General features: G+C 35.6%; 1 protein-coding gene across 6 annotated transcripts in view; it reads right to left on the bottom strand.

Annotated features, from left to right (window-relative positions):
* The window catches only part of STAG2 (stromal antigen 2), a 139,241-nt gene that overhangs the window by 66,279 nt on the left and 45,563 nt on the right, over window positions 1–27,399 (bottom strand). For all 6 annotated transcript variants that reach the window (XM_045472407.1, XM_045472412.1, XM_045472411.1 and 3 more), the window contains 4 exons: window positions 21,898–22,041; window positions 17,540–17,618; window positions 12,820–12,984; window positions 3,448–3,544 (listed from right to left, as the gene is read on the bottom strand). In XM_045472407.1, coding sequence (XP_045328363.1) covers window positions 3,448–3,544; window positions 12,820–12,984; window positions 17,540–17,618; window positions 21,898–21,941 — 385 coding nt within the window. In that variant the 5' untranslated portion in view covers window positions 21,942–22,041. The remainder of the gene's footprint in view (window positions 1–3,447; window positions 3,545–12,819; window positions 12,985–17,539; window positions 17,619–21,897; window positions 22,042–27,399) is intronic.

Below are 27,399 nucleotides of genomic sequence, written 5' to 3'. Positions count from 1 at the left end.
TATGGGCATGCAATTTAACACTTCCCAGTAGCGTAATAATGCCAGCAAGGCTACAAGAGGAACTAGCATCCAATGAGCCTCCTATACACCAGCCACGTGACATACATGCAGCTCTGGGAACAAGCCTATGAGGCAGGCACTGTAATCCTAGCTTTACAGATGAGGAAGCTAAAGGCTAAGGCGAAGAGAAGCTAAATACTTTGTCTGCAATGATTCATCTTCATCATGCTGCCACCCCCAGGTAAGATCAATTTCTAGTGGTGCTGTGAAGAGCCTTTACTTACCTCAACATTAAAGAACTACATGATGGTTTTAAAATATTAACAAATCTGGAAGGAAGCACCATTTTCCTTGCTAAAGAAGGACATTCTCAAAAACATTCCAAAGGTTTTTATTTTAATCTAGAATCATGGATATACCATCTTCAGAACCTTCCTACACTTTACACCCAGGTGCTATAAACTTGGCAATGCTATAGAAAGACATGTTGCTCAATCCCTGAAACAATTTCTACAAAATAAACATGGCATATAATAAATAAATCTCAAAGCAAACATGCTGCATACATTTCGACAAGTGTCCCATTTCTAAAGCTCCTCTCTGATCTCACTGACCATATAACAGCCAGAAACCCAAAAATAAGCAGAAAAAAAATAGCTGTCACAAACTCCGTGCATGTATCCCCTGGGGCAGGTGTGAAGGTGCCATTAAGACACCAGGCCTGGGGCGCCTGGGTGGCGCAGTCGGTTAAGCGTCCGACTTCAGCCAGGTCACGATCTCGCGGTCCGTGAGTTCGAGCCCCGCGTCGGGCTCTGGGCTGATGGCTCAGAGCCTGGAGCCTGTTTCCGATTCTGTGTCTCCCTCTCTCTCTGCCCCTCCCCCGTTCATGCTCTGCCTCTCTCTGTCCCAAAAATAAATAAACGTTGAAAAAAAAAAAAATTAAAAAAGACACCAGGCCTAAGGCACTGCCTTGAAATTGTAGAAGAGATGAAGACAGACTGCTAAAAGCTGATAAACTGAAAAGTGACAGCTGACCAGGAAAGAAAGAAGGAAACACTGGCCACATCCAGCCACCACAAAGCAGCCTGAAGCCTTCAGTGTAGCACCAAATATCCCACCACACCTCAATAGCTGCTAAAGGCAAAACTACAGTAAAATAACTGATGTTCATGATGACAATCAGGACTCCAAAAGCAAAAGGTTAAAGTACAATACATATACATAACGATGTTTCTAACTCGTTTATAAAAGAATTCAATTTAAATTATGCTGAGTATGTTTTGAAAGCATTTAATGAGCTTAACTTTGGATTATATGATAAATTCTCCTTTGTGGAACTTTCTTGATTCTAAAATAAATATTATGGCAGTGTTTAAATATACCTGATAATTTAAGTTTTCAACACCTTCAATTTTTAAAAATCTGGACAACCTAGTTTATGACCAAGTGTATCCAAACGCTCAACTGGCAGGCTCCTGATTCATAAAACACGCTGGTGCCAGAAAAGGAATGAATCTGATAAAGGAAAATGCTCTGACTACGGCCTTGCTTTAAAACTACAATGAGGAGCCTAACTAAGGAAACTAAAACTAACCAAACTACCGTATAACAGGGAAGACTAAACATAAAAATCAGAACTTTAGCTCATCAAGTTATTTCTGGCACCTGTTCAGTTGTTCTGCAATCAACCTTCCACTGTCAAAGAATCTAAAGAAAAAGGACGGGGCCCTTGATTACACACCACCACAAACAGGTACCTGATTTCTTCTACTCCAGAAAAATAGACTGGACGTAGACAAAATAAAAATAATATTGACATATCTCATTTATGAAAAGTGTTATTCTGATTCATCACTCTGTCATTACTACACACCCCTTGAGCAGAGTCTGCAGAATTCTGTAATACTGATTTGTGGCTACCTATAGCTGAGAAGTACACTAGGCAACTCTGTACTCTAAAGTTTTAAAGTCTCTAAAAAGACAATTTTTAAAATCTCAAAACTGACCACATTAATGAGATTATGCAGGTAAGACTCAAGAAGTTAATTTTTTATCCATCTGGACTCTCATACATAATATCTAGTATGCATGCTGCACTGAATGTTGTGATCAACCTCAAATAAAATGTATCATTTCTTAAAAGGTTACTTGTTCATAGGAACTGCTGAATTACTAAACTGTACACCTGAAAATAACAGAATACTACATGTTAACACACTGAAATTAAAATAAATATTTTAAAAACTTAACTGAAAAAGTCTTTATATAAACAGATTATCTAAATTTTACACTGAGCAGTGTAATTTTGAGAATTAGGATTTTACTCCTCTGCTACTTGGAAGAGAAAGTAATGTGAGAAGAATGTAAACTCTATTTTCAATAAAATGTCACTTTCAAAGTTAAAAAATAAAAATAAAAAAGTAAAAACTCATTTAAAAAACGTGACTTGTTTTACAACTTCAATAATAGTACTTTTAAAGTATTATTATAGAATTAAAGGAGTAGACATAAATAATTTGCTTCTTTGGATTCTCTTTACAGATTTACTTAAATCTGTCATTAACATCTTAACTTCTCAGATCTATTTTTAAGCAAACATCCCTCCTCCTGACTTATTACTAATGCCTGTTTTTGGTACCACTTTCATTTAAAAAAAATGTAATACTCTTGGAAAACTCTGTAACATTTATTTTCCTGGACACCTTCTAGAATTTCAAGGACGGACCAAGTATTACAGAGAAACAAAATAGGTCCTAACCTGCCCAGGATTTTGTCTGAATCATTTACTGATCCAGATCAGGATGTATGACACCCCCCAACTTACATAATTTTGTCTCCCTGCCAAATGTCTGCACTAAGTATTTTTGCCCCAGGGAAGACACTACTGTATTTTATATTTACCTCACTCCTACTTCAAAATCTTTTTAAATAAAGTGAAAAAAAAATTTCAACAAAACCCCACTCCGAAACTTCTCTACTTTTTAGAGAAAAAAAAAAAACTAGAAAGTTCACCAAAACCTTACTTAACTTAGTTACTTACTTACCTACTTACTTACTCTTATTCATGGCACTTTTAAACTCCCTACACTTTACAATTCCCTGCCACTTGAACCTGTATCTCTTCATTATCTTCCTCCTCCCTTCTTAATCCATTTCTTTGTTCCTAAAACCAGATGCTGAAAGTGGGAAATATATCTAATAAAAGTAATATAATAATTATAAATTGCCAAGTTTTTAGTTAACTTTCACATATGAATACAATGGTCTCAACAGAGTTTCTTTCTTATTTTGTTCTTTGCTCTTTTTTCCTTTAACATTTTGTATGATTATAATGCAAACAATTCAATATCTTGGCATTATTTTCCATGTAAAGCACTAATGTATATTTAGGTGGAACAGAAAGAGATCATTTGAGAACATTCTGCTTCCAAAATAAATGTATCTTACCTTTACAGCCTGAACACTGAATAAAAAAGTTGATGAGGTCAAGAAGTGCTATATCTCGGTCATGCTTGTAGGATTCTATCCAATCATCTACCACCGACTACAGCAGAGGAGGAAATTAAAGAAAAATTAACTTTTGCTAATGCAAAAAAAAAAATTAGCTTTTGCAATGTTCTAAGAATTAAGTGTGATTAAAGTCATTAAGATTCAACATTAAATGGTATCCCATTACTTCAAATTAATATATACATACTTGTGTACTAAAATTTAAAATTAAATTTTAACTGAATTCAATAAAATAATCACCTGATGCCACAAAATGATGATCGCTCTTCTGTTTAATCTGCATTAAAAGGAATCTGAAAACCATGGGACCCAACTCTATAAAGTGTAACTACTTACTTCTTAGTGACATTAAGGATATCCTAGAAAATATTAAACATCACACCCATTTTTTTTCACTAAAATATGGTAGTAAATATAAATAACACTTGAATATTAACATTTCAATGAAATGAAAACAAAAATCTTTTAAAAGATGTGAATGGCTGGGTCAATGAGAAAATGCACCACCAAACAATTTTTTTTCATCACTGAGCACTAATAGTCCCATGTTAATAACAAAAGCAAATTGATGGCTAAATAAACATCATAAGAAAGTAGGACAGTTCATGGATCTGGAGACTTAATATTATTAGATGACAATACTTTCCAAATAGATCTACGGACTCAACACAATCCCTATTAAATGGGGCACCTGGGTGGCTCAGTCGGTTAAGCGTCCGACTTCGTCTCAGGTCATGATCTCAGTTCCTGAGTTCGAGCCCTGCACTGGGCTCAGTGCTGACAGCTCAGAGCCTGGAGCCTGCTTAGGATTCTGTGTGTGTGTGTGTGTGTGTGTGTGTGTGTGTGTGTGTGTGTCCCTCCCTCCCCCACTTGTGCACTCTCTCTCTCAAACGTAAACAACATTAAAAAAAAAAACTTTTTTTAAAGCCTAGCTGTCTTCTTAGTAGAAATTGGAAAGCTGATCCTAAAATCCTTATGGTAATTCAAGAGACCTAGAATAGTCCAACAATCTTGAAAAAGAAACACAAAGTTGGAGGACTCACACTTCATGATTTTGAAAACCTGCTACAAAGTTACAGTAATCAAGATAATACTGGCTTAAGGATTAATGTGTCGATCAATGGAATAAAAATGAGAATCTAAAAATGGGAATCTAAAAATTTATTTTTTTTATATTGATGGTTACTTCATTTTTTTGATGCCAAGACAATTCAATGAAGACTAGCTTTTCAACAAATGGTGCTGGCAAAACTGGGTATCTGTATGCAGAAGAATGAAGTTGGGCCCTACCTCATACCATACACAAACCTTAACTCAAAATGATCAAAGACCAAAATGTAACAGCTAAAACGATAAAGCAACTAAGTAAATCTTTAACTGTGTGTTAAGCAAACTATTCCTAGATATTAGACTAAAAGCATGAGAGACAAACGACGAATTTCACTTAATCACATTGAAAACTTTTGTATTTCAAAAGACTCCATCAAGGATGAGAAAAGACAATCCACAGAATAGGGCAAAATATTTGCAAGTCATGTATCTGGCAAGGCATTTGTACTCAAAATATAGAAACATATATTGTTGTATTGCACTTCACAGATACCGCGGGTTGTTTCGTTTGCGGGTTGTATTGTTTTTACAAACCAAAAGTTTGTGGCAACCATGTGTCAAGCAAGTCTATTGGAGCCATTTATCCAACAGCACATGCTCACTTTGGGTCTCTGTCACATTTTGGTAATTCTCTCAATATTTTAAACTTTTTCATTATTATATTTGTTATGGGAATCTGAGATCTTTGATGTCAGTATTGTAGTTGTTATGGGGCACCATAAACCGTGCCTATGTAAGACTGCGAACTTAATAAATGCTGTGTGTGCTCTGATTTCCTCACCTCTCTCTCTCCTCAGACCTGTGTAGTCCTTGAGACATACTAGTATTAAAAGTAGGCCAATTAATAACCCTACAATGACCTCCAAGTGTTTAAGTGAAAGAAAGAGTTGCACATCTCTCCCTTTAAATTAAAAGCTAAAAATGATTAGCTTAACAAGGAAGGCATGCCAAAAGCAGAGATAGGCCAAAAGATAGGCAGGCCTCTTGAGCCAAATAGCCAAGTTATAAATGAAAAGGAAAAATTCTTGCAGAAAATGATGTGTTGTTCACTGAACACATGATGACAACAAAATGAAACGGTCTTATTGCTGATATGGAGAAAGTTTTACAGGTCTGGATAAGAGAATCAAACCAGCCACAAAAGTGCCTTAAGCCAAAGCCTAATCCAGGGTAAGGCCTCACAACTCTCTTTGATTTTACAAAGGCTGGCAAAGGTGAAGAAAATGCAGAAGGAAAACTGAAGCTAGGAGAGGTTGGTTCATGAAGTTTAAGGAAAGAAGGTGTCTCCTTCACATCAAAGTGCAAGGTGAGGCAGTAAATGCTGATGTAGAAGCTGTAGTAAATTATCCAGAAAACTAGCTAAGATAATTAACCAGGGTAGCTACTCAACAATAAATTTCCAAAGTAAACAAAATAGCCTTATCGTGGAAGTAGACGCCATCTTAGACTTTCATAGCTAGCTAGAGAGAAGTCAATGCTGGTCTTCAAAGCTTCAAAGGACAGACTGACCCTCCTGTCAGGGACTAATGCAGCTGGTGACTTTAAGTTGAAGGCAATGTTCATTTACCATTCCAAAAATCCTAGGGCCCTTAAGAATTACGCTGAATCTACTATGTCTGTGCTCTATAAGTGGAACAACAAAGCCTGTTGTCAACATGGTTTACTGAATATATGAAACCCACGTTTGAGGCCTACTGCTCAGGAAAAAAAATTCCTTTCAAAATATTACTGCCTATTGACAAAGCACCTGGTCACCCACGAGCTCTGATGGAAATGTACAATAGGAGATTCATGTTATTTTTGTGCCTACTAACACAAAATCCATTCTGCAGCCCATGGATCAGGAAAATTTCAACTTTCAAATCTTCTTATTTAAGAAATACGTTTCACAAGGCTATAGCTGCCATAGTTGGTGATTCCTCTGATGTATATGAGCAAAGTCAATTGAATACCTTCTGTAAATGATTCATCATTCTATATGCCATTTAGAATATTTGTGATCCATGGGAAGAAGTCAAAATATCAACATTAACAGGAGTTTAGAAGTTGTTGATTGTAACCCTCATAGCTGACTTTGAGGGCTTCAACACTTCCAGTAGATGTGGTAGAAATTTCACTGCAGATGTGGTAGAAATAGCAAAAGAACTAAAATCAGAAATGGAGCCTGAAGGGGCCCCTGGATGGCTCAGTCAGTTAAACATATGACTCTTCATTTCAGCTCAGATTGTGATCTCCTAAGTTTGTGAGATCTAGCCGCACGTCAGCCTCTGTGCTGACAGTGTGGAGCCTACTTGGGATATTTTCTCTCTCTCTCTCTGCCCCTTCCCCCACCTTAAACATTAAAAAAAAAAAAAAGGAGAAGGAGGAGGAAATGGAGCCTAAAGATGTGACTGAATTGCTGAAATCCTATGACAAAACTTCTAACGAATGAGGAATGCTTCTTATAGACGATCAAAGAAAGTGGTTTCTTGAGATGGAATCTACTCCAGGTGAAGATGCTGTGAAGATTGTTGAAATGACAACAAAGGATTTAGAATATTATATCAACTTAAATGATAAAGCAGCAGCAGGTTTTGAGAAGATTGACTTCATTTTTGGAAGTTCTACTGTGGGTAAAATGCTATCAAACCGTATTGCATGCTACAAATAAATCATTTGTGAAAGGAACAGTCTATTGATGTGGCAAATTTGATTGTTGTCTTATTCTAAGAAATTATCACAGTCACCCAAAACTTCAGCAACCACCATCTCAATCCATGAGCAGCCATCAATCAACACTGAAGCCAGATCCTCTATCAGCGAAAAGACGACAACTCACCAGAAGCTCAGATAGTGATTACCATTTTTCAGCAATAAAGTATTTTTTAATTAAGGTATATACATACAGTTAAGGGGTGCCTGGGTGGCTCAGGCAACTGAGCATCCGACTCTTGATTTCAGCTCAGTTCATGATCCCAGGGTTGTGAGTCCAAGCCCGCGTCAGATTCCACACTGAGCATAGAGACTACTTAAGATTCTATCTCCCTCTGCCCATCTTCCTGACTCACACTCTCTCTAAAAACATTTAAATATTTTTTAAAATTCTGAAAAAAGTATATACAGTTTAGACATAATGCTGTTGCACACTTAAAAGAGCACAGTACTGTATAAACATAACTTTTATACATACTGGGAAACCAAAAAATTCATCTGACTTGCTTTATTGTGTTATTTGCTTTACTGCGGTGGTTTAGAACCAAACCAACAATACCTCTGAGGTATGCCTATCTGAAGAACTCTTACGGGGCACTTGAGTGGCTCAGTCGGTTAAGTGGCCGACTCCGGCTCAGGTCATGATCTCACAGTTTGTGAGCCCCCCGCGTCAGGCTCTGTGCTGACAGCCCAGAGCCTGGAGCCTACTTCAGATTCTGTCTCCCTCTTTCCCTGATCCTTCCCCACTCACACTCTGTGTGTGTGTGTGTGTGTGTGTGTGTGTGTGTGTGTGTCTCTCTCTCTCTCAAAAATAAATAAACATTAAAAAATTTTTCTTACAATTTAATAATTTTTAAACATCAAATAATCTAATTAAAAATACAGAGAGGGGCACCTGGATGGCTCAGTGGGTTAAGCATCCAACTCTTGATTTTCGGTTCAGGTCATGATCTCACATTCATAAGATCAAGCCCCACATCAGGCTCCATGTTCAGGGTGGAGCCTGCTTGGGATATTCATATTTTCTCTTTCTCTCCCTCTCTCTCCCTCTCTCTCTCTCTCTCTCTCCCCTCCACTCCCCCCCCCAAAAAATAAACATTAAAAAATAGACAACGATTCTGAGTACAGTTCTATACAGAAGATAAACAAATGGCCGTTAGCTCATCAAAAGATGCTCCATGTAACTAGCCATCGAGGAAATGGAAATAAAAAGTATAAGATACCACTTCACACCCACTAGGATGGCTATAATAAAAAATACAGACAGTGACAAGTATTGGCAAGGATGTGAGAAACTGAATGCTAAAACACTGCTGGTGAAGAACATATAACGGTGCTGCCACTTTGGAAAAATAGTTTGGCCGCTTTTCAAATGGTTAAAAAGTTACTATATGATCCTGCAACTCAACTCCCAGGTATGTATTACCCAAGCAAAATGAAGATGTATGTTCAAACAAAAACCTGTACAATACTTGTAACAGCATTATTCACAACAGCCAAAAAGTGGAAACAAACAAAATGTGCATCAAAAGATGAATGGATAAACAAAATGGAATATTTGGCAATAAAAAAGAATGAGGTTATGATACATACAATATGGATGAGCCTTGAAAACATTATGTTAAGTCAAAGAAAAAACTCAAAAAGGACCAAATATTGAATGGATCATATATATGAAATGTTCTGAATAGGCAAATTTATAAAAAGTCAATTAGTGGTTGCCTAGATGTGGGGCAGATGAAGAGAAAATGATTGCTAAGAGGCACAAGGTTTCTTTCTTTAAAAATATCTTAAAATTAGGGGCACCTGGGTGGCTCAGGTGGTTGAGCCTCTTGACTTCAGTGCAGGTCATGATCCTGAGGTTCATGGGTTCCACCCATGCATTTGGCTCACTGCAGTCACCACAGAGCCCGCTTCCGATCCTCTGCCCACCTCGCCTTCTGCCCCTCCCCCGCTCATGCTCTCTCAAAAACAAAAAAAAATTAAATTATTGTAAAATTAGATTGTGGTGATGGCTACACAACTCGGTGAATATACTAAAAACCACTGAATTTCCATTGTAAAGGGTGAATTTTATGGTATGTGAAGTATGTTTCAACATTATATTTTCTGTAAATAGGACAGAGCTAAAAAAAATAAAGCAGCACTTTATTCTTTGGGGGACAGAAGAGGAAACCACAAAGCTGATGAAAATTATTTTTAAATAAACCAAGCTTTAAAAATTAGGATGAAAAATAAGAGCTACTAAAAGAACCAAAATGTCAAGAGGGGAAAACACTGAACTTCTGTACCAACAAATATAAAACCTGGGTACAAACTAAATGAATAAAATATGTACAATTTGATATACATTAAAGAAAATAAAAAGGAAGTATTATCTAAGAACTACCTGGCTCAGAGAATGAGAAGAAATCTTCTACAATTTTACCTAACTTCTAGATCTCAGTCCTTTTCTGTACTTTACAACAGCTTAGGTATGTTAACTAAATCAATTTAACACATTTAGGATTATTCCCAAATATGATACAATTAATAAATGCCAAGAGAATATATTATAGGACTGTGGGAGCTTTAAAATATGGCCCAAAATGTTGGACACTGTTCTTCAGTAAGAAGTGGGGTCTATCTATGTTCCCTTATCTAGGACTGAAGGCAGTAAAAATGATGCTTCCAAAGGTAAGTCACTGAACACCATTCAACTGCATTGGGTTCTCGGAGCACTAGAGAACTAGATGCTCCTGCTCAGGACACTATCCAAACCCAGAAGCCATAATGTAAGAAACCCAAGCCACATGCAAGAGCCATTTGTGCACACTCCAGGTAACAGTTCCAGCTGTGCCCAGCCTTCAAGTCACTCCAGACTAGACACCAAACATCAATAAAGAAGCCTCCAGATGATTATAGTCCCTAACTGTTTATGTAACCTCCAAGCATTAAAGCTGTGTCAGGTAAGGCCGCCAGCCATCATGGATAGGAGCATAGACAATTTCATCCCTATTTAGTTCCATCTGAATTCTAGACCAACACAGAATCATTAAGCCTAATAAAATGATTGTTCTCTTAAATCATTAAGCTTGGAGTGATTTGTTATGCAGCAACAGATAAGTGAACAAGGGCTATTTTCATTAATAAAGATACAAAAATATTTAATGAAATCTTACAAAAAGATCACATCACATTAAAAGGTTACTGAGAAAGATCAAATAAAATTTGTACTAGGAATACCAGGCTGGTTTAATAAATACAAGCTAACACATTAAAATATTTTAAAATTTTCATCATCAAGTAACTTGCTAAAAATCTATTCAGTAAGATTCAACATATATTATCTACTAGAACTAAGGGCATAGGCATGCATGATCCCTCCTTTTTTAAAATAAAAACTATTTGAAAACCAGTGGCCTGTCTTATACTTACTTTCATATATAATAATACACAGTCCCTGATCAAGAAATTAATAACCCAGAAGCATTTTCAGACATATGCATACCTATAATACAATATACTAAGTGCTATAATGGAAAGAGGAGAGTAAGAAATATATTCAAGGAAAGAAAGAGACAGAGCCTGTGAATGCTTCTCAAAAGAGTGACGTATGATTTAAGTCAATCTTATGTGATACTGAAAGAAAGAGAGAAAAAAAGAAAGAAAGAAAGAAGAGTAAAGAAAAGAAAAAAGAAGAAAGAAAAGGAGAAAAGAAAAGAAAGAAGGCTATTCCAGGCAAAGGGAAAAAACGAAAAGAAAGGTGTGGGAGTGCCGGGTAGGGTGGAAGCAGAGTACATACTGTGGCTAGGGAAGAGCAAGCACACCATAAAAAAAAAATCAGGGCTGGAACTTTTAGATAAGGAAGAACTGTTGGAAGCTTGTAAACAGGAGACTTCCTTGATCAAATTTTGTATTACCAAGATAACACAAGTAAGAGTACACAAAACAAACTAGAGGTAGAAGACAATTCAGGGAAATCAATGGAGAGATACTGTGGACATTCCACTTTTAAGGGTGAAAACACTTTTAGAAATAGAAAAACAAATAGCATAGAGGTACAATCTTCATATGTGACAAACCATAATCACAAAAATAAAGAAAACGTTCATTCTTTAAACACTGAGATACCATTAACAAAAAAATTAAATATAAAGTGAAATCCTCACATTTTCTATTAAAAAATTTTGATGAGCCAAAAAGTTAAACAAAAACCCTACAGACCAGACAAAATTAGAACAGTCTAATTAGCTGTGGATATAAGTTGAGACTTCTGATGTTAACAAAAATGAAAGATACCAGAAAAAAGATTAATGCATTTAACAGCTTAAAATAAAATATTATAGAAAAAAAGTATAATATAAAAATAAAAAAGAAAGTAATGAAATACTATATATGATGTAACTGAGACAATTTATTTCTTTGATAAAATTAAACCATGGGAACAACAGAGAGGGGGATAACTTTTTAAATTAGGGAACAACTAAGTAAACCATAGCACCGTAATATAATTAAGATGTTATTTTTTAAAATATCAAATGTATATATGAAATAGTCATTTAAAACATTAAAGAAATAAAATCCATACCCTCATCACAACTATATAAAAAGCAAACCATAGATGAATAAGTGAAGGCAAATTCAAATTTAAAAAATCATGTTCCTCTGTACAACTGGTAACAGCTCACACAATTTTTATTATACATGTAAAAATGTTGTTTATTAGTCCTAATTGATACTTAAAATTTACTTACAAAACCATACATATTAAGTCCATATTTATAAACAAGAATTATATTTACTTTTTAATAACACAAAGCTTAAATGGCTAGTTCTCCAAAATCAATCCATGTGTACTTTTTTTTGATTAAAATTAATTCTCTGAAAATGATTCCTTGTAGCTTTTATAAAGTAAATAATAACCTTATTAAGCATGTATTTTCTTTGAGTATAGTGTTTATTCAATTTTTTAGAACAGTACAGGTTTAGTCTCCAATGTAAAGCCTAAATTCTTCTCGTCACAAAATCATGCAGAAGAAACAAAATTAGGATGACTTGACATGGATATGACTCTCACTTTTTACTCTTCTGCTAAGAAACAGCACAAGTAATAAAATGTGTAATAGATAACAGTGATCAACATAATTCAATTCACTAAAGTGGATGGTGATTATATTAGGTCACTCAACCAAGAATTCTATATGAGCAAAGGACTTCATATTTTAATGGTAGACACATAAATTCAGGGGAAATTAAAACCTCATAGTTTACATCAGCATATTTTTTGAGCAAAGAATTTTTTATTATATACCATGAAAACAAAATAATGCAGTAGAAAATGACAAGACACAGCTTAAAGGTCTTATGTCTGAATGGACAGATCCCTAGTTTTGATGACTTTATTGCTTTTTTCTAATAAGCAGTGTTAGAAATTTTTTAAATGCAATTCAAAATCCCCAGCATTTCATATAACTCACTAAAGTTTAAAATGTACAAATGAACTGGGAAGAATACGATAAACATTACCTGCATAGCACTCTTGCCCATTTTAACAACTTCAAACAACATCATGTTTTCCACTCCATTCTGTTGGTGATGACCATTCATTCGGTTTGGACCAGAAGGAGGTTTTCCTCCTCCATTTCCACTTTTGCCCTTTTCTCCTGGGCCCTTTTTGCCTTTTTTACAAGTCTGCATAAAAATACAAGTTGGGTAAGTTATATCATTATCCTTGAAAATTCAAAACAAAGCTACGGCAGAAGCAGTTAAAAGGGTACATAATTATAACATGCCTAAACCTGACCTAAAGAGGAGTGCCATACACATATGTTGAGACAGCCTCTTTGTGGTATCATTTTGTTTACTTATCCTATCGGACACCTCACATGAGGTTGCAGTTAGGAGCACAGTCTCTGCAGACTGACAGACTGCATGGGTCCAAATTCTTACTCCTATCAGCTGAGTGATATTGGGCAAGTTACTTAACCACACTGCGCTGCAGACTTTCTCATTGGTAAAGTGAGGATAAAACTGTGCCTACTCATAGGGTTGCATACTTTAGGGTGCAGACTAGAGTGGGCAGCAAGAATAACAAAACACCTCATCAAGTAAGTAGCTCATATTTAGTTCAAACTTTTAAATTCTATTGTTAGTCTTACAAATTATTGTGGCGGACTGACAAAGGAATTCTAAAAAGGATGAACAGGTGTATCAACCTCATTCTCATTCTGGATAAGTGAAGGCAAATTCAAATTTAAAAAATCATGTTCCTCTGTACAACTGGTGATAGCTCAACACTTATTTATCATGAAAATTCAGTTAATGAACACTAGGGAAACAAAGGACCTTTATAAGGAAGCTGTCAATATTGGGGGGCTGGGGGCTTCATAAATCAGTGAAAAGGTTGCCTACATGCCTCAGTTATAAAATACCTCCCACGGCCTTTATACCTTGTTATAGAAAAGCAAGTCATTCCCTAACTCAGAGTCCTCATTTCTAAAATGTCAGAGTTGTATTAAATCTTTACAGATTAGAATAGATGATTTCTAGGTCTCTTTTCAACCTACACGTTTCTATGATCTAGAGCAAGGATCGGCAAACTTTCTGTACAATACCAGACAGTAAATATTTCAAGCTTTGCAAGCCACATTCCATCTCTGTCACATGTTCTTTGTTTATTTTTATAACCCTTTAAAAATATAAAAGCCATTCTTAGCTCATGGGCAGTATAAAAACAGGTCATAGTTTACAAACCCCCAATCTACCGCCAGGTCTACAAATGTATTTCTGCTGACAGCCCGTATGGGTCTATACTTTGTTCCATAGAGGGTCCTTCCTCAAGAGTCCAAAACCACCCTACTCATAATAACTACTTCAAACTCCTTCCTAACAATTGAAATATATTACTTGTTAACTTACATTATTTTCTTAATGAGACGCAGCCTTTGTGAAACTAAGTCATTAATTACTAATTGTAGAATGAAAGGTTATTGTCCCCAGTAGAAGGATTTCAGATAAGGGTGAAAGAAAAAAATCAACTACCGGGAGTACACTAGAAAAGTATAAAATGTTAATGTTAATTAAACGGAACTATATATTTGCAATCTATCTATCACATGCTTCAATACTCCCTGTTGGTATGGAAAACTAATTAGTACAATTAAAATGGTTCAATGAATATGCTATGCTAGAAAACAACATGCAAGGAATAATAACACAGGAAGTACAAGAAGTAAACATGCTAACCTGGGTACAATCTTCTAGATGAAAAACATCTCTAAAGAAAGACTATGAGCTAGCATACTACAGCGGATTAAGAGCACCATCTTTCAACATGTGGGCTCAAATCCTTTAAGCACTGGACTTCTCTGGACCACAGTTTCCTATCTATAAAAATAAGGAAGATTTCTAATCCACAGGGTGGTTCAAATATTAAATTAGTTAAACAAACATTATTATTAGCATAGTGCTTGGGATATACATAGTATAGTGTCAAAACATAGTTACCAGGGCGACTGGGTGGCTCAGTCAGTTAAGCATCTGACTCTTGATTTCAGCTCAGGTCATCATCTCACAGTTCGAGATCGAGCCCCACATCAGACTCTGTGCTGACAGAATCTGAGGGATTCTCTCCCCACCTCTCTGCCCCTCCCTCCCTCGCATGTATTCTCTCTCTCAAAATAAATAAAACTTAAAAAAAAAAAAAAACATAAGTTACTATTATAATAAATCCTTGACCTGACCCCTAACACCTCACTCATAGCAGTGGCTTATATAAAGTTAACCTGTGGCACAGTAACTTTGGGGAGTCCTCTATTCAGATGCCACTGTTAGTCTTATCCTACCTTGTAAATGAAATCAAAGTCAAAAGCAGATTTTTAGTTTTGCAAGATATTTGTGGAACAAGAAAACATGGATTTATAATGAATAAACCATAAACTACCCACTAGAATTACAGTTGTCTTTGGATAGTTCTGAGTTAACATTTTATTCATTCACACTTTTTCTGTCTCAAAACTTCCACTTTTTAACAGACTAAAAAAGCATATGAAATTATGAAACATGGATTATGTGAACTCTAAAAATATATTCCAAGGACTAGTTAAATAAATTATATTCCATACATAAAATGTGATGCCTTGACATTAGAAATTACAGCAAAAATTCACTGATAGGAAAGCTGCTGACAACATACTATTGAGTTTTAAAAGCAAATTAAGCAGTCTGCATAGTATAAACCCATTTAAGTAAAATTCTACGTGCATGTTTATAGACAGGTATATGTATAAAAAAAGTATGTTCATCAAAATGTTTAAATAATACATTACTTCTGTATGATAGGTTTATAGGGAAATGTTACTTTGTTCATTTTACATTTCTGTTATTTAGACTTTAAGTAAATATGTCATAAGAAAATATAAATCCAAAATTCATTTTGGGAAAGAAAATGGTTAACAAAAATGAATCAGCTTTTGTACAATGTATTCACACACATGCACAGGGTCAAGTGTACTTTCCAAATCATCAAAATAATTCACCCATTCACCAAGTTGTCCAGAGCCCTCAGGCTAACTACTCATATTCTAAACTTGCATTCTATTGACTCAGAACCTTACTTTGTTAGTTTTTATCCTTGGCATTATTTATAAAGAGTGAAACTCTTGTCAACTGTAACCTATTAGACTTGAACTGGTTATAGGTTACATCTTTAGAATAGAACATCTTATTATTGCTTTGCTTTATATTTGACTACTCATGTGTAAAGCCAACAAAATATTACATTGTGTTTAGCATACTGTGCTTTACAAAAGAATCTATTAGAAATGGAAACAAGTGTTGGCAAGGATGTACAGAAAAAGGAGCCCTCGTGTACTGTTGGTGGGAAGGCAAACTGGTGCAGCCACTGTGGAAAACAGTATGTAAGTTTCTCAAAAAACTAAAGCTAGATCTACCCTATGATCCAGTAATCACACTAACGATTTGGGTACTTACCCAAAGAACACAAAAACACTAATTCAAAACAATATATGCACCTCTATGTTTACTGCAGTATTATTTGCAATAGCCAAATTATGGAAGCAGCACATCAACAGATGTCCATCAATAGACGAATGGATAAAGACAAGGTAGCATGTACATACAACGGAATATTACTCAGCCATAAAAAAGAATGAAATCTTGCATTTGCAACAACATAGATGGAGCTAGAGAGTATAATGCTAAGTGAAATAAGTCTGTCAGAGAAAGACAAATACCATATGATTTGACTCCTATACGGAATTTAAGAAAAAAGTGAACAAATGAAAAAGAGAGAGACAAACCAAGAAACTGACTCTTCGTAACTATAGAGAACAAACTGATGGTTACCACAGGGGAGGTATGTGGAGGAATGGGTGAAATAGGCAATGGGGATTAAAGAGTACATTTACCATGACGAGCACTGAGTAATGTATAAAATTATTGAATCACTATACTGACACCTAACACTAATGTAATACTGTATGTTAACTATACTAGAATTAAAATTAAAAACATAATAATTTTTTTTAAAAAAAAGAAACAATGATGTGTTATTAATTTCAACTTTACAGTAGTGGAAATAGATAATCAAAAGATATTTGACCCAGGGGCACCTCGGTGACTAAGTCAGTTAAGCATTCAACTCTTGATTTTAAGCACCCAACTCTTGATCCATGGTTCATGGATCAGGTCCTGCATCGGGCTCTGCATTGATGGCACAGAGCCTGTTTGGGATTCTCATTCTCTCTCTCCCTCTCTCCCTCCCTCTCTCTGCCCCTTCCCTGCTTGTGCTGCCCTTTTTATTTTCTCTCTCTCAAAAAAAAAAAAAAAAAAAAAAGATATTTGGCCTAGAAGCCAAAGAAACCATATGTGTTCAGAAGGTTTACCACACCAATCCAGGAAAAAAGCATTTTTAAAAGAGAATATCTATCTGACTGGGGCTGCAAGAGTCAGTCAGTCTGACTCTTGATTTGGACTCAGGTCATGATCTCATGGCTCATGAGTTCAAGCCCTGCATCATACTCCACATTGACAGTGCAGATCCTCCTTGAGATTCTCTCTCCCTACCTTTCTCTCTTTCAAAATAAATAAATTAAAAAAAAAAAAAACAAAATAGAATATCTGAGATACAACTAAAACTATATTTGTGTGTGTGTGTGTGTGTGTGTGTGTGTGTGCGCGCGCAAATGACCTTAAGAACCAAAATAAAGTTATAGTCTGTACATACCTTTCCTTTGCCTTGCTTTTGGTTTTTTCCTTCAATGTCTTCAAAATCTGTGTCAGAAGAAAAATGTGTTTCTGACTCCCTGTGACAGAAAGATAAGCAATTATTTAAAACTTTCCTTATGGGGCATCTAGGTGGCTCAGTCGGTTAAGTATCTGATCTCTTGATCTCAGCTCAGGTCATGATCTCATGGTTCACTGGATCAAGTCCCACATCGGGCTCTGTGCTGACAGCAGGGAGCCTGTTTGGGATTCTCTCCTTCCCTCCATCTCTGCCCCTCCAGCATGCATGTTCTCTCTCTCTCAAAATAAATAAATAAACTTTAAAAAAACAACAAAAACATTTCCTTAGAAATACAGGTGGAATTTAGGGCACCTAGGTGGCTCGGTCAGTTGAGCATCTGACTTCAGCTCAAGACATGATCTCACAGCTTGTGAGTTGGAGGCCCACCTCAGGCTCAATGTTCTCAGTGCAGAGCCCACTTCAGATCCTGTATCCCACTCTCTCTCTGCCCCTCCCTCACTTGCGCACTGTCTCTCAAAAATAAATAAAACTTTTTTAAAAAACATTGGTGGAGTTAATAATTTTTGCCATATTTTCTAACAGAAAGGTTTGATTTATTCTTTTCAATTATTTTCAATTAATTCTTATTCATTAAATATAATGAAGATGCTTCCCCAAATCATCATACCACAGCACATTCCCAAACATAAAATTACATAACTACAGGGGCGCCTGGGTGGCGCAGTCGGTTAAGCGTCCGACTTCAGCCAGGTCACGATCTCGCGGTCCGTGAGTTCGAGCCCCGCGTCGGGCTCTGGGCTGATGGCTCAGAGCCTGGAGCCTGTTTCCGATTCTGTGTCTCCCTCTCTCTCTGCCCCTCCCCTGTTCATGCTCTGTCTCTCTCTGTCCCCAAAATAAATAAACGTTGAAAAAAAAATTACATAACTACAAAAACAATAATCTGAAACACAAATATCTAAACATTTTTTATTTTGTTAATTTTAACCAAAATACAAAAACAAAACCAATGGTTCTCAAAATTTTAACCCTAGGAATTGTGTTCTGTTGTAATGGCTGGTTTCATTTTCTGATTGAAACACCATTGTGCTCAAAAAACTGTATTTTAACACTAAGAACTAGATGAACTTAATATTAGGGAATTTTAGCAATATTAAGGATCCTCTGACCACTCCTCTCTCACTCAAAAAATATTTGTATATCTAAATATAACTATACAAAACACGTATTTCTGAAAGGTATATATAAAACATTTTTACAAACTAAACCATTTGAAATACAGGTGTGCTAATTGATCAAAATCCTTTTTGAAATAAAGAGGTGGTAAGCTATACAGTCAGGAGAACTGATTCTAGTAGTAAGAAACTGTGTGATCTTAAACAAGTGACAATCTCTCAATCTTCTCATCTACAGACAATGTATATGCAAGAAAGAATGAAATCTCTCAAGTCTCTTCATTCTCGTACAAGAAGTAAAGTTGTCCTTTATTTTGGAGAAGGTGGGGTGTTTTGTATTATCTGGATTTTCATACACATGAGGAAGAAGACTAATTTAAATACATATGTGTAATGCTTCATATATATGTAAATATGGGTCTCTGTATCTAAATAGTACTAACATAATCTCATTTAAATGCTTAAGCCAAGGCATACTTGGAATTTGGGTCATAATGGATTTTAGGATTGAGCCACACCCATAAAAGATAAAAGTCTGCCACTCCAAATATGTAAACCTCGTACCAGTTTTGCTTAAAATAAATGCAATCAAAATTTAAAGCTATCTTTCTAAAGCTAGTCTTCTCTAACTAGATTTCTTTTATTTCCATTTTTATTGCCACAATAACCAGTTGTCCGGAGGCTATGAGGTAGGAATACTTTACATACGTATAATAATGCTTAAGGTGCTAGCAGGGAAAAAAATTACTATTTATAGCACTCAGATACAAAGTAATTTAAACAATGTACCGAAGATAGTGGCAATCTTAACTATCTCCTATAATGCTGTGAGGAAAGGGCTTATAATAAATACCATTTCCCAGAGTTAATGCACCAAAACCTAAACGACTACTATAATATTAACCCTGAAAAACTCATGCCTGTTACATCTTAGGAAGATTGTTGTCATCAATATTCTCCCCACATACCTATATGGTCTTGCAAAAAAAAAATGTTTTTAAGGATCTGCTGAATATAAATAATACTTCTTCCTTCCCAAGACATCTGTGGGACACCATCTCTCTTAGAGAGCTCAGGAACTGCAGTAAGTCTGCAAACAATAACTAGTCTTCACAATATTCCAATGGCCACAGAGTAATCACAGGCTCAATTACACTCCTAATCCTCATCTCCAGGCTATCCCAACTAAAAGAATGAGCCACTAGAGGTTTGATTACAAACTGGAAAACCTTATGAAGAAATCTGGAGTAATCAGGATAAGAGTCTAAAATATCCCCAACCAGAGAAGAAATATTCTTGAAAGTCTGTCTTCCTCCAGTGTTTTCCTCTGCTTTTAAGATCAAAAGAACACCACCACCTATCCTAGGTAAAATAGCCTATGCTAGTATGTTTATGGAGCATACGAGGTTAACCTTTTAGTGGCTTGAAATTTCATGAGTCATCTATCATATGACTGAACCACCCACTCCTTTCTCTTTACCCTGGCTCCCATCTCATCCCCCACCAAATAGTGCTATTCTACCTCCACAACAATTCCCACTTATCCATTATCCTATTTCAGTCCTTAATTACTTGAGATATTCTAATAGTAGTCTAGTTTATAATATGAACAGTCTTTTTTTTTTTAATTTTTTTTACGTTTATTCATTTTTGAGAGAGAGTGTGAGTGGGAGAGGGGCAGAGAGAGGGAGGCACAGAATCTGAAGCAGGCTCCAGGCTCTGAGCTGTCAGCACAGAGCCCGACCCGGGGCTTGAACTCAAAGACTGCGAGATCATGACCTGAGCCGAAGTCGGATGCTCAACCGACTGAGTTACTCAGATGCCCCTATAATATAAACAGTCTTAATTGGCTCCAATATTAATTAACAATTTAAGAAATTTCCTAATTTTACAATAGTCAAACCAAAAATTATTTTTTCCTAAGACTATCCCATAGCCTCCCTCAAACAAAAATAAGAAATGTCCCTCAAGAATTTTAAAATAGAATTAATAAACACTGGGATTGAAGTCACATTAAAAAACGTACTTTGAAATATTGGCAACATCCCAATAGAGCCCCCATAGTCTCCATTGAAAATAATAAAGTTATTTCAAAAATGAAAACCTAGGAGCGCCTGGGTGGCTCAGTCGGTTGAGCATCCAACTCTTGATTTCAGCTCAGGTCATGATCCCACGGTTGTGGGATGAAGCCCTGAGTCTGGCTCCACGCAGAGCATGGAGCCTGCTTAAGATTCTCTCTCCCTCCCTCTGCCCCTCTCCCCTGCTTGCGATCCCCCTTTCTCTCTCTAAAATAAAATTAAAATTAAAAATTTGTAATTTTTATAAATAAACATGAAAATCTATACAGCATCAAAAGTAGACACTGGCAACCATTATGTACAAAGGTATCTATCTAATGTTTTCACAATTTTTAGCAACCAAACTATTTTCAAATCAAGTCTTATAAAAATTCCAACAGCAAATATACTATGGTGTATATGTGTGTAAAGTTAAAGGGATCCAAAGGCAGTTTAAAGTTTCACTTTTCACTGAGGCACCTCAGGAAACTGCAGCTTAGTGTGAAAACTACTATTACATACAGTAGCTCAAATTCCTTCCTACATCAAATACTAAAAAGTAGTTAGAATAAAAGTTGAATGAGGAGTATAGGTAGCTTTTAGAACAAGGGTAAAAGAAAATATCTACGTTGAAGTTACTTTATGGACCACTAAGCATGTAATTTGTTTCTGGAAAAAAATATGAAGAGTATATCCTACCCTCCCAGATTTGTTTTATCCTATTATCATTGGATTTTGTAACAAAAATCTGATATTACATCCTAAATGCTACTACGTGGTACATATTCCTTACTAATGAGAACACTGTACTTTTTAAGAATTTCACAGCACTCCCTCAAACAGTTTGCTACTGTAAAACCAAGTACAGATTCAAAGAATCGCATGGCAAAATAATAAATTAAAAAATAAATTTAACACATAGTACAGAAAACCATGGAATTGCTGTTACAGAGACAAACCAGCACTGATATAAACTGTTTCAAAGTTACATGCTTATCTTCTATCTTATATGTTAGATCTTCTGAACTAACTTTAACTGAAATTAATATACTAAATTTCCCATTTCGTGGAAAAAGCAAGTATTGAAAAATTTTCATAACATACTTACTGTAGTAGATTAAAATCAGTTGGTATTTCTGGAGCTGCTATCATTTCTTTATCATCTTCTGGAACACCCCAATGTCAGAAATATATTCATATATTTACGTGGGTAAAATGATGGTTTGCTTCTTTCTTCTAAGACAAACAATTCCTTTAAGGGAAGGGATGCCATATTTATTACAAACAAATGAAAAATATTGGGAAAGATATCCATACTCAAAAACTAGATTTCCAGGGCACCTGGCTGGCTCAGTTGGTAGAGCATGCAAGTCTTGATCTCCAGGTTGTAAGTTCTGGTATAGAGATTACTTAAAATCTTAAAACAAACAAAAACAAAACAAAACAAAACAAAACAAAACAAAACAAAACAAAACAAAAACTAAATTTCCCAGTGCCTGCTACTGTCCTTTAGTAAATAAGGATTTTTTTTCCCCTTGCATTTGACTGCTTTTTCTAGATGTGGATTTGTTATAAACAGATGTAGCCCCACCGTAGCAACAACAGTTACAAAGAAAAAACACTGTATTACAGACAATTATTTTTAAATTTTGTTATGATTCTCTCTCTTTGGTCTCGGCCACAGAAACGAGATGATGAAGGGGATGTAATCATTTGGAAAGTGTGGCAATAAGACGCACACATTGTGCCGCCACTGTGGCTCCACGGCCTACCACCTTCAGAAGTCAACCTGTGGTGGGGCGCCTGGGTGGCTCAGTAGGTTAAGCGTCCGACTTTGGCCCAGGTCATGATCCCATGCTTCATGGGTTTGAGCCTAACGTCAGGCTCTATGCCTCCCTCTCTGCTCCTCCCCTGCCTGCACTCTGTCTCTCTGTCTCCCAAAAATAAATACATATTTTTAAGAAATTTAAATTAAAAAAAAAGCCAACCTGTAGCAAATAATCCTGCCAAGGGGAAGAGAAAGTATAACTGGAGTGCCAAGGCTAAAAGATGAAACACCACTGGGACGGATCAAATGAGGCACCTAAAAATTGTATACTGCAGATTCCAGCATGGATTCCGTGAAAGAACAACACTTAAACCCAAGAGGGCAGATGCTACAGCATCTGTTTCATCCTAAGGATTTCAATAATTAGTTACAAATAAATGTTCTGGTTTAAATAACTAAAATTTGTTATGATTCTCTAGCCTGGCTTAAAGAGATGTATGCCCTAACTAGGAACAGGATATGACTCTTTTACTGGTCCTAAAATCTTTATGACAAGTTTAAAACCATAATACAAGATGCCTAAAAATTCTGCAGCTTTTTGCTGATGATGTACCATACACTTAAAAGGAGCTAGCCAGGGGTGCCGGACTGGCCTAGTCTGTAGAGCATGCAACTCTTGATCTCAGGGTCATGAGTTCAAGCCCCATGTTAGGCATAGAGCCTACCTTAAAAAAAAAAAAAAAAAAAGGCAGGTTCTTCTATAATAAAAGAAGCAGCCCAAAGTCTTGCTTATTAATAAATAATGTCATGATAATACCACACTGTGTTGAAAAGAGAAGGGGAAAAAATGTTAGCTCTGATCTATTCCCTCAAGGAACTTACAATCAATTTAAATACCAATAATGTCATGTAGACAACAGATGATGCCATTTGTGACCAAAATAAGTTTAGTTTGGCCATAGGAAGGATATTATTTCTAATTTTGAAGGTCAAAGATGCAGATCCTAAATGAGAAAATGATCTAAAAGTAAATGATAAGTCTGTCTATAACAAAAAAGAAAAAATAGGCTGGGTCTGAAGCTCTTAATCTTGTGTGTAACTTTCTTTTATAATTTTCTTATGTTTTTCTTTTATTTCCATGTGAATCTAGTACTTGATGGCCACCTAAAGAAAAAGCAGATAAGACTAAATATATCTAATTAATAATAAACATTATGGGGCACCTGGATGACTCAGTCTGTTAAGTGTCCACCTGTTGATTTTGGCTCAGGTCACCATCCCAGGGTTGTGAGATTCAGTCCCGCATTGAGCTCTGTGTTGAGCATGGAGCCTGCTTGGGATTTTCTCTCTCCTCTCTCTGCCCTTCCCCCGCTCGCATGCACACATGCACTCTCTATGCTCCCCAAAAATAATAATGCTAAAATATTGCATACTGATTAACTTCTAATGATCTCTCCCAATAAATACGACATTATACAAGAAACTGATAATTCAATTTTTCCATTAATTTTAAGATTTTTTTTAAAGTAATCTCTACACCCAAAGTGGGGCTGAAACCCTGAGATCAACAGTCGCATGTTCTGCCAACCGAGCCAGCCAGGTGCCCCATTTTTTTCCATTAATTTTAAGTCTCTAAAAATCATAAATGGCTAGTAATATGCAATTAATAGAAATTCAAAACACTACATTTCCTAGCTCACTCTAATGAAGCTACTATGAACAGCAAAATAATGAGGTAATAAGAGAAACAAGAAGAATGAGTAATCCACAAATCAAGCCCTGAATAATCAGGGGTTGTCTATACCGCCACTCTGAGTTGATCTTTTTTTCTGAAGAGTACTCATATTGTAAAATCTTTATTTGGGTATGACCGTTAGTATGGTCTTCTCATTGTACTAAATCATGGTCCCAGGATTGTTCTCCTCTAAAACCACTAAATTGTTAATTTGGTTTTATTCTTATTGTAACCTAAGGAATTATCTAAGTAGCACACCAGAACTCTGATGCTTGCCATCACACGTAGGATGCACTCTAGCCTCCTAAAAATCCCAACTTATTAAAAAAAAAATTACTTCTTAAGAAACAATTTTGTTTTTTATAAAGGAGTTGGAGAAGTATAGAGCTAATAAGTTCTAACCAACACTCACCAGGCAATCTAGATGGCAAGATGGAAATGAAGTGCTTGTTCTGTCTGCCTACCTGCAATGTCCTCAGCCCTCCCCCAAGCACTTTATAAAACCAAACTTGCTGCATTCCTTAAATACACAGTTTTTAAAAGTAGTTCATAAATATATTCTCCTAAGGGACATAAAGAATGCATCAGCTCTGAAAAGCAGAGAACACTAAATAAAATAAGCATTATATGATACACTTACCACATTCCTCTAAATAGCACAAATTTCTAGTGTACAAGTTTTGCCAGGTCAAATTAATTTGTTCAGTATACAGGGCTATACTAACATGGATTTGGTAATTAGAAACCACAGCAAACACTAAGGAAAAATGGAATTCATGAAGATGTTAAGTCTCTCAGACAAGTTGTATTTAAAAATTTTTTTTAATGTTTATTTTTGAGAGAGAGAGAGAGAGAGGGAGGGAGGGAAGGAGGAAGAGAGAGCGCGCGCGAGCAGGGAAGGGGCAGAGAGAGAGAGAGAGAGACAGACAGACAGACACACAAAATCTGAAGCAGGCTCCAGGCTCTGAGCTGTCAACACAGCACAGAGCCAGATGCGAGACTCAAACTCCCAAACCATGAGATCATGACCTGAGCTGAAGTTGAATGCTAAACCGACTAAGCCACCCAGGCGCCCCTACAAGTTGTATTTTAAAAAGAAATACCATGACAAGGTCTAATAGATTTAGAAAAAAATTATTAAACTCGCCAACTCCCTATCCTGGGTAAATATTTGTTCTAATAAGTTTCTAATTATTAAAAATCCATCCAACCAATTAAAGGTATCTATACCATGTGCCAAATGCAGTGCTGCGCACTGGGGTGCACAGTGGTGAACAGGAGAGATCCTTACCCTTATGGAACTACCTGTACCAATAAACATGAAAATATATTTCTACAAGAAGGCACCTACCTATACTGCCACCTAATATTATTAAGCATAAATACCAAATTGCCTGTATCTGAGTTTTTGCTATTTTAATCACTATCTAAATAACCAATTTGCCACCAAAACAGTTCTTCATAGCTCAAAACATTATACATATTAAAGCTGCTTTGTACTTCTTTAAGGGGAGAGGGAATCAATGGGTAAATTAGCACTGGGTTTTTTTAAGAATATAAACTTTTATCAGTAGAAAGGGCTATAAATTTTTTTATTTTAAATGTCTACAGCTGTATATAAATACAGTTGCTTCCCCCAAAGACTTACATTAAAAAACTTATAAACAAAGTCTTTAAATATACTTAATAACATTTGTCCCAAGTTGGAAAACCCAAAACTGTAAGAATATGTAATGCTCAAATAAAAGTAAGAGTCTGATGATCAAACGTATCACACCATTTCTGGCCTACTATAGGTTACTAATTTTTTAAAAAATATGCTCAAAGATCACAAGGTGGAGCTCTCACCTAGTGTCAAGGAAAAACTGATTCTTATCACATGTACAAATTCTCTGCAACTACTATAAAAGAGTTAACATTCCAAAAGCTTTGGAAGATAATTCACAGAAATGAAATTTGCTTTAGTTCTTAATCACTATGTTCCTTTTAAGAAAAAAATACATACAATAACAATTAGCTTCTGTTTCTCCTTACTGAAAACTAAGTAACACATTTGTAGACAGTTTGAATATACTCTAAAGTAAAACCATTTCCTTAAGCTCAAGTGTATTAGTATACTGCCATTAAAGGTTTGTTAAATACATTCACACATAATTATTAGAATAAGAGGTAATAGGTGATTATATATTTTCAATTCTATACATTAAATTCAAGTAAATGCTCTCAGTAGCACTTCTTTTGATATAAACAAAGATCTAAAAGCTAAAACTTGATCACCATAGCTTTTTCAAGTTATCTATAATAAATACATGTTTATGGCCTATTATTCAAAATTTACATTCCATGTTAAATTCACTCAATAACAAAATCTTCCCTCACTTGTGAAAACCTGTTAGACTCCTATAACTAGAACATACAAACACAAATATATAAAAAATGTCATTATGTTTGCATAATTAACTTTGAATCACCTGCTAATAAATTCATTAAAATTACCCCCCCAAAAAAGTAAAAATATACAAAAAACATGTTTTCCTATGATATTGTTTAAAAATCTTAGAGTAATTTTGATTTTTTGGTAAAAGAATTGTTTCAAAGTTCTTTTAACTCAAATCCCAAGTGGTCTCAAAACAGAAAGTAAAAAGCTCCAAAACAGAGAGCCATCACTAACAAGGTCCCTCAGAATCCACATATTGTTAGGGAGTGAGGGGAGCATTTAAAATGACTAGGTGTGTTATGTCCCTAAAAATGGAGAAATATTCAGCTGCTAAAGGCCAGCAAATTCAGCACATACAAACATGCTAATCTATTATCTTAACACTCTTCTCAAAAGGATTACATCCTTCTCTAAGAATCACATCTAAGAAATACATATAACCCTCCGAAATGCCACCATCACTATAATATAAACACTTAAAAGTAGGAACAACCTAAATGTCCAGCCATTTATTAACTTACGGTACAAAAACACAAATAATATAACATTCATTCTCTACAACTATTTATGATGACTGTGTAGCAACATGGGTAAAGTTTGATACATCAAAGCCCTCTATCAATGTATGCAATATTAACAACAACAAAAAAGCAGCAGCAAAGGAGAACAG

The sequence above is a fragment of the Leopardus geoffroyi genome, chromosome X (genome assembly GCF_018350155.1).
Source record: "Leopardus geoffroyi isolate Oge1 chromosome X, O.geoffroyi_Oge1_pat1.0, whole genome shotgun sequence".
NCBI lineage: Eukaryota > Metazoa > Chordata > Mammalia > Carnivora > Felidae > Leopardus > Leopardus geoffroyi.
Note: the sequence above shows the minus strand (reverse complement) of the source record. Positions and strands in the feature narration are given on the sequence as shown.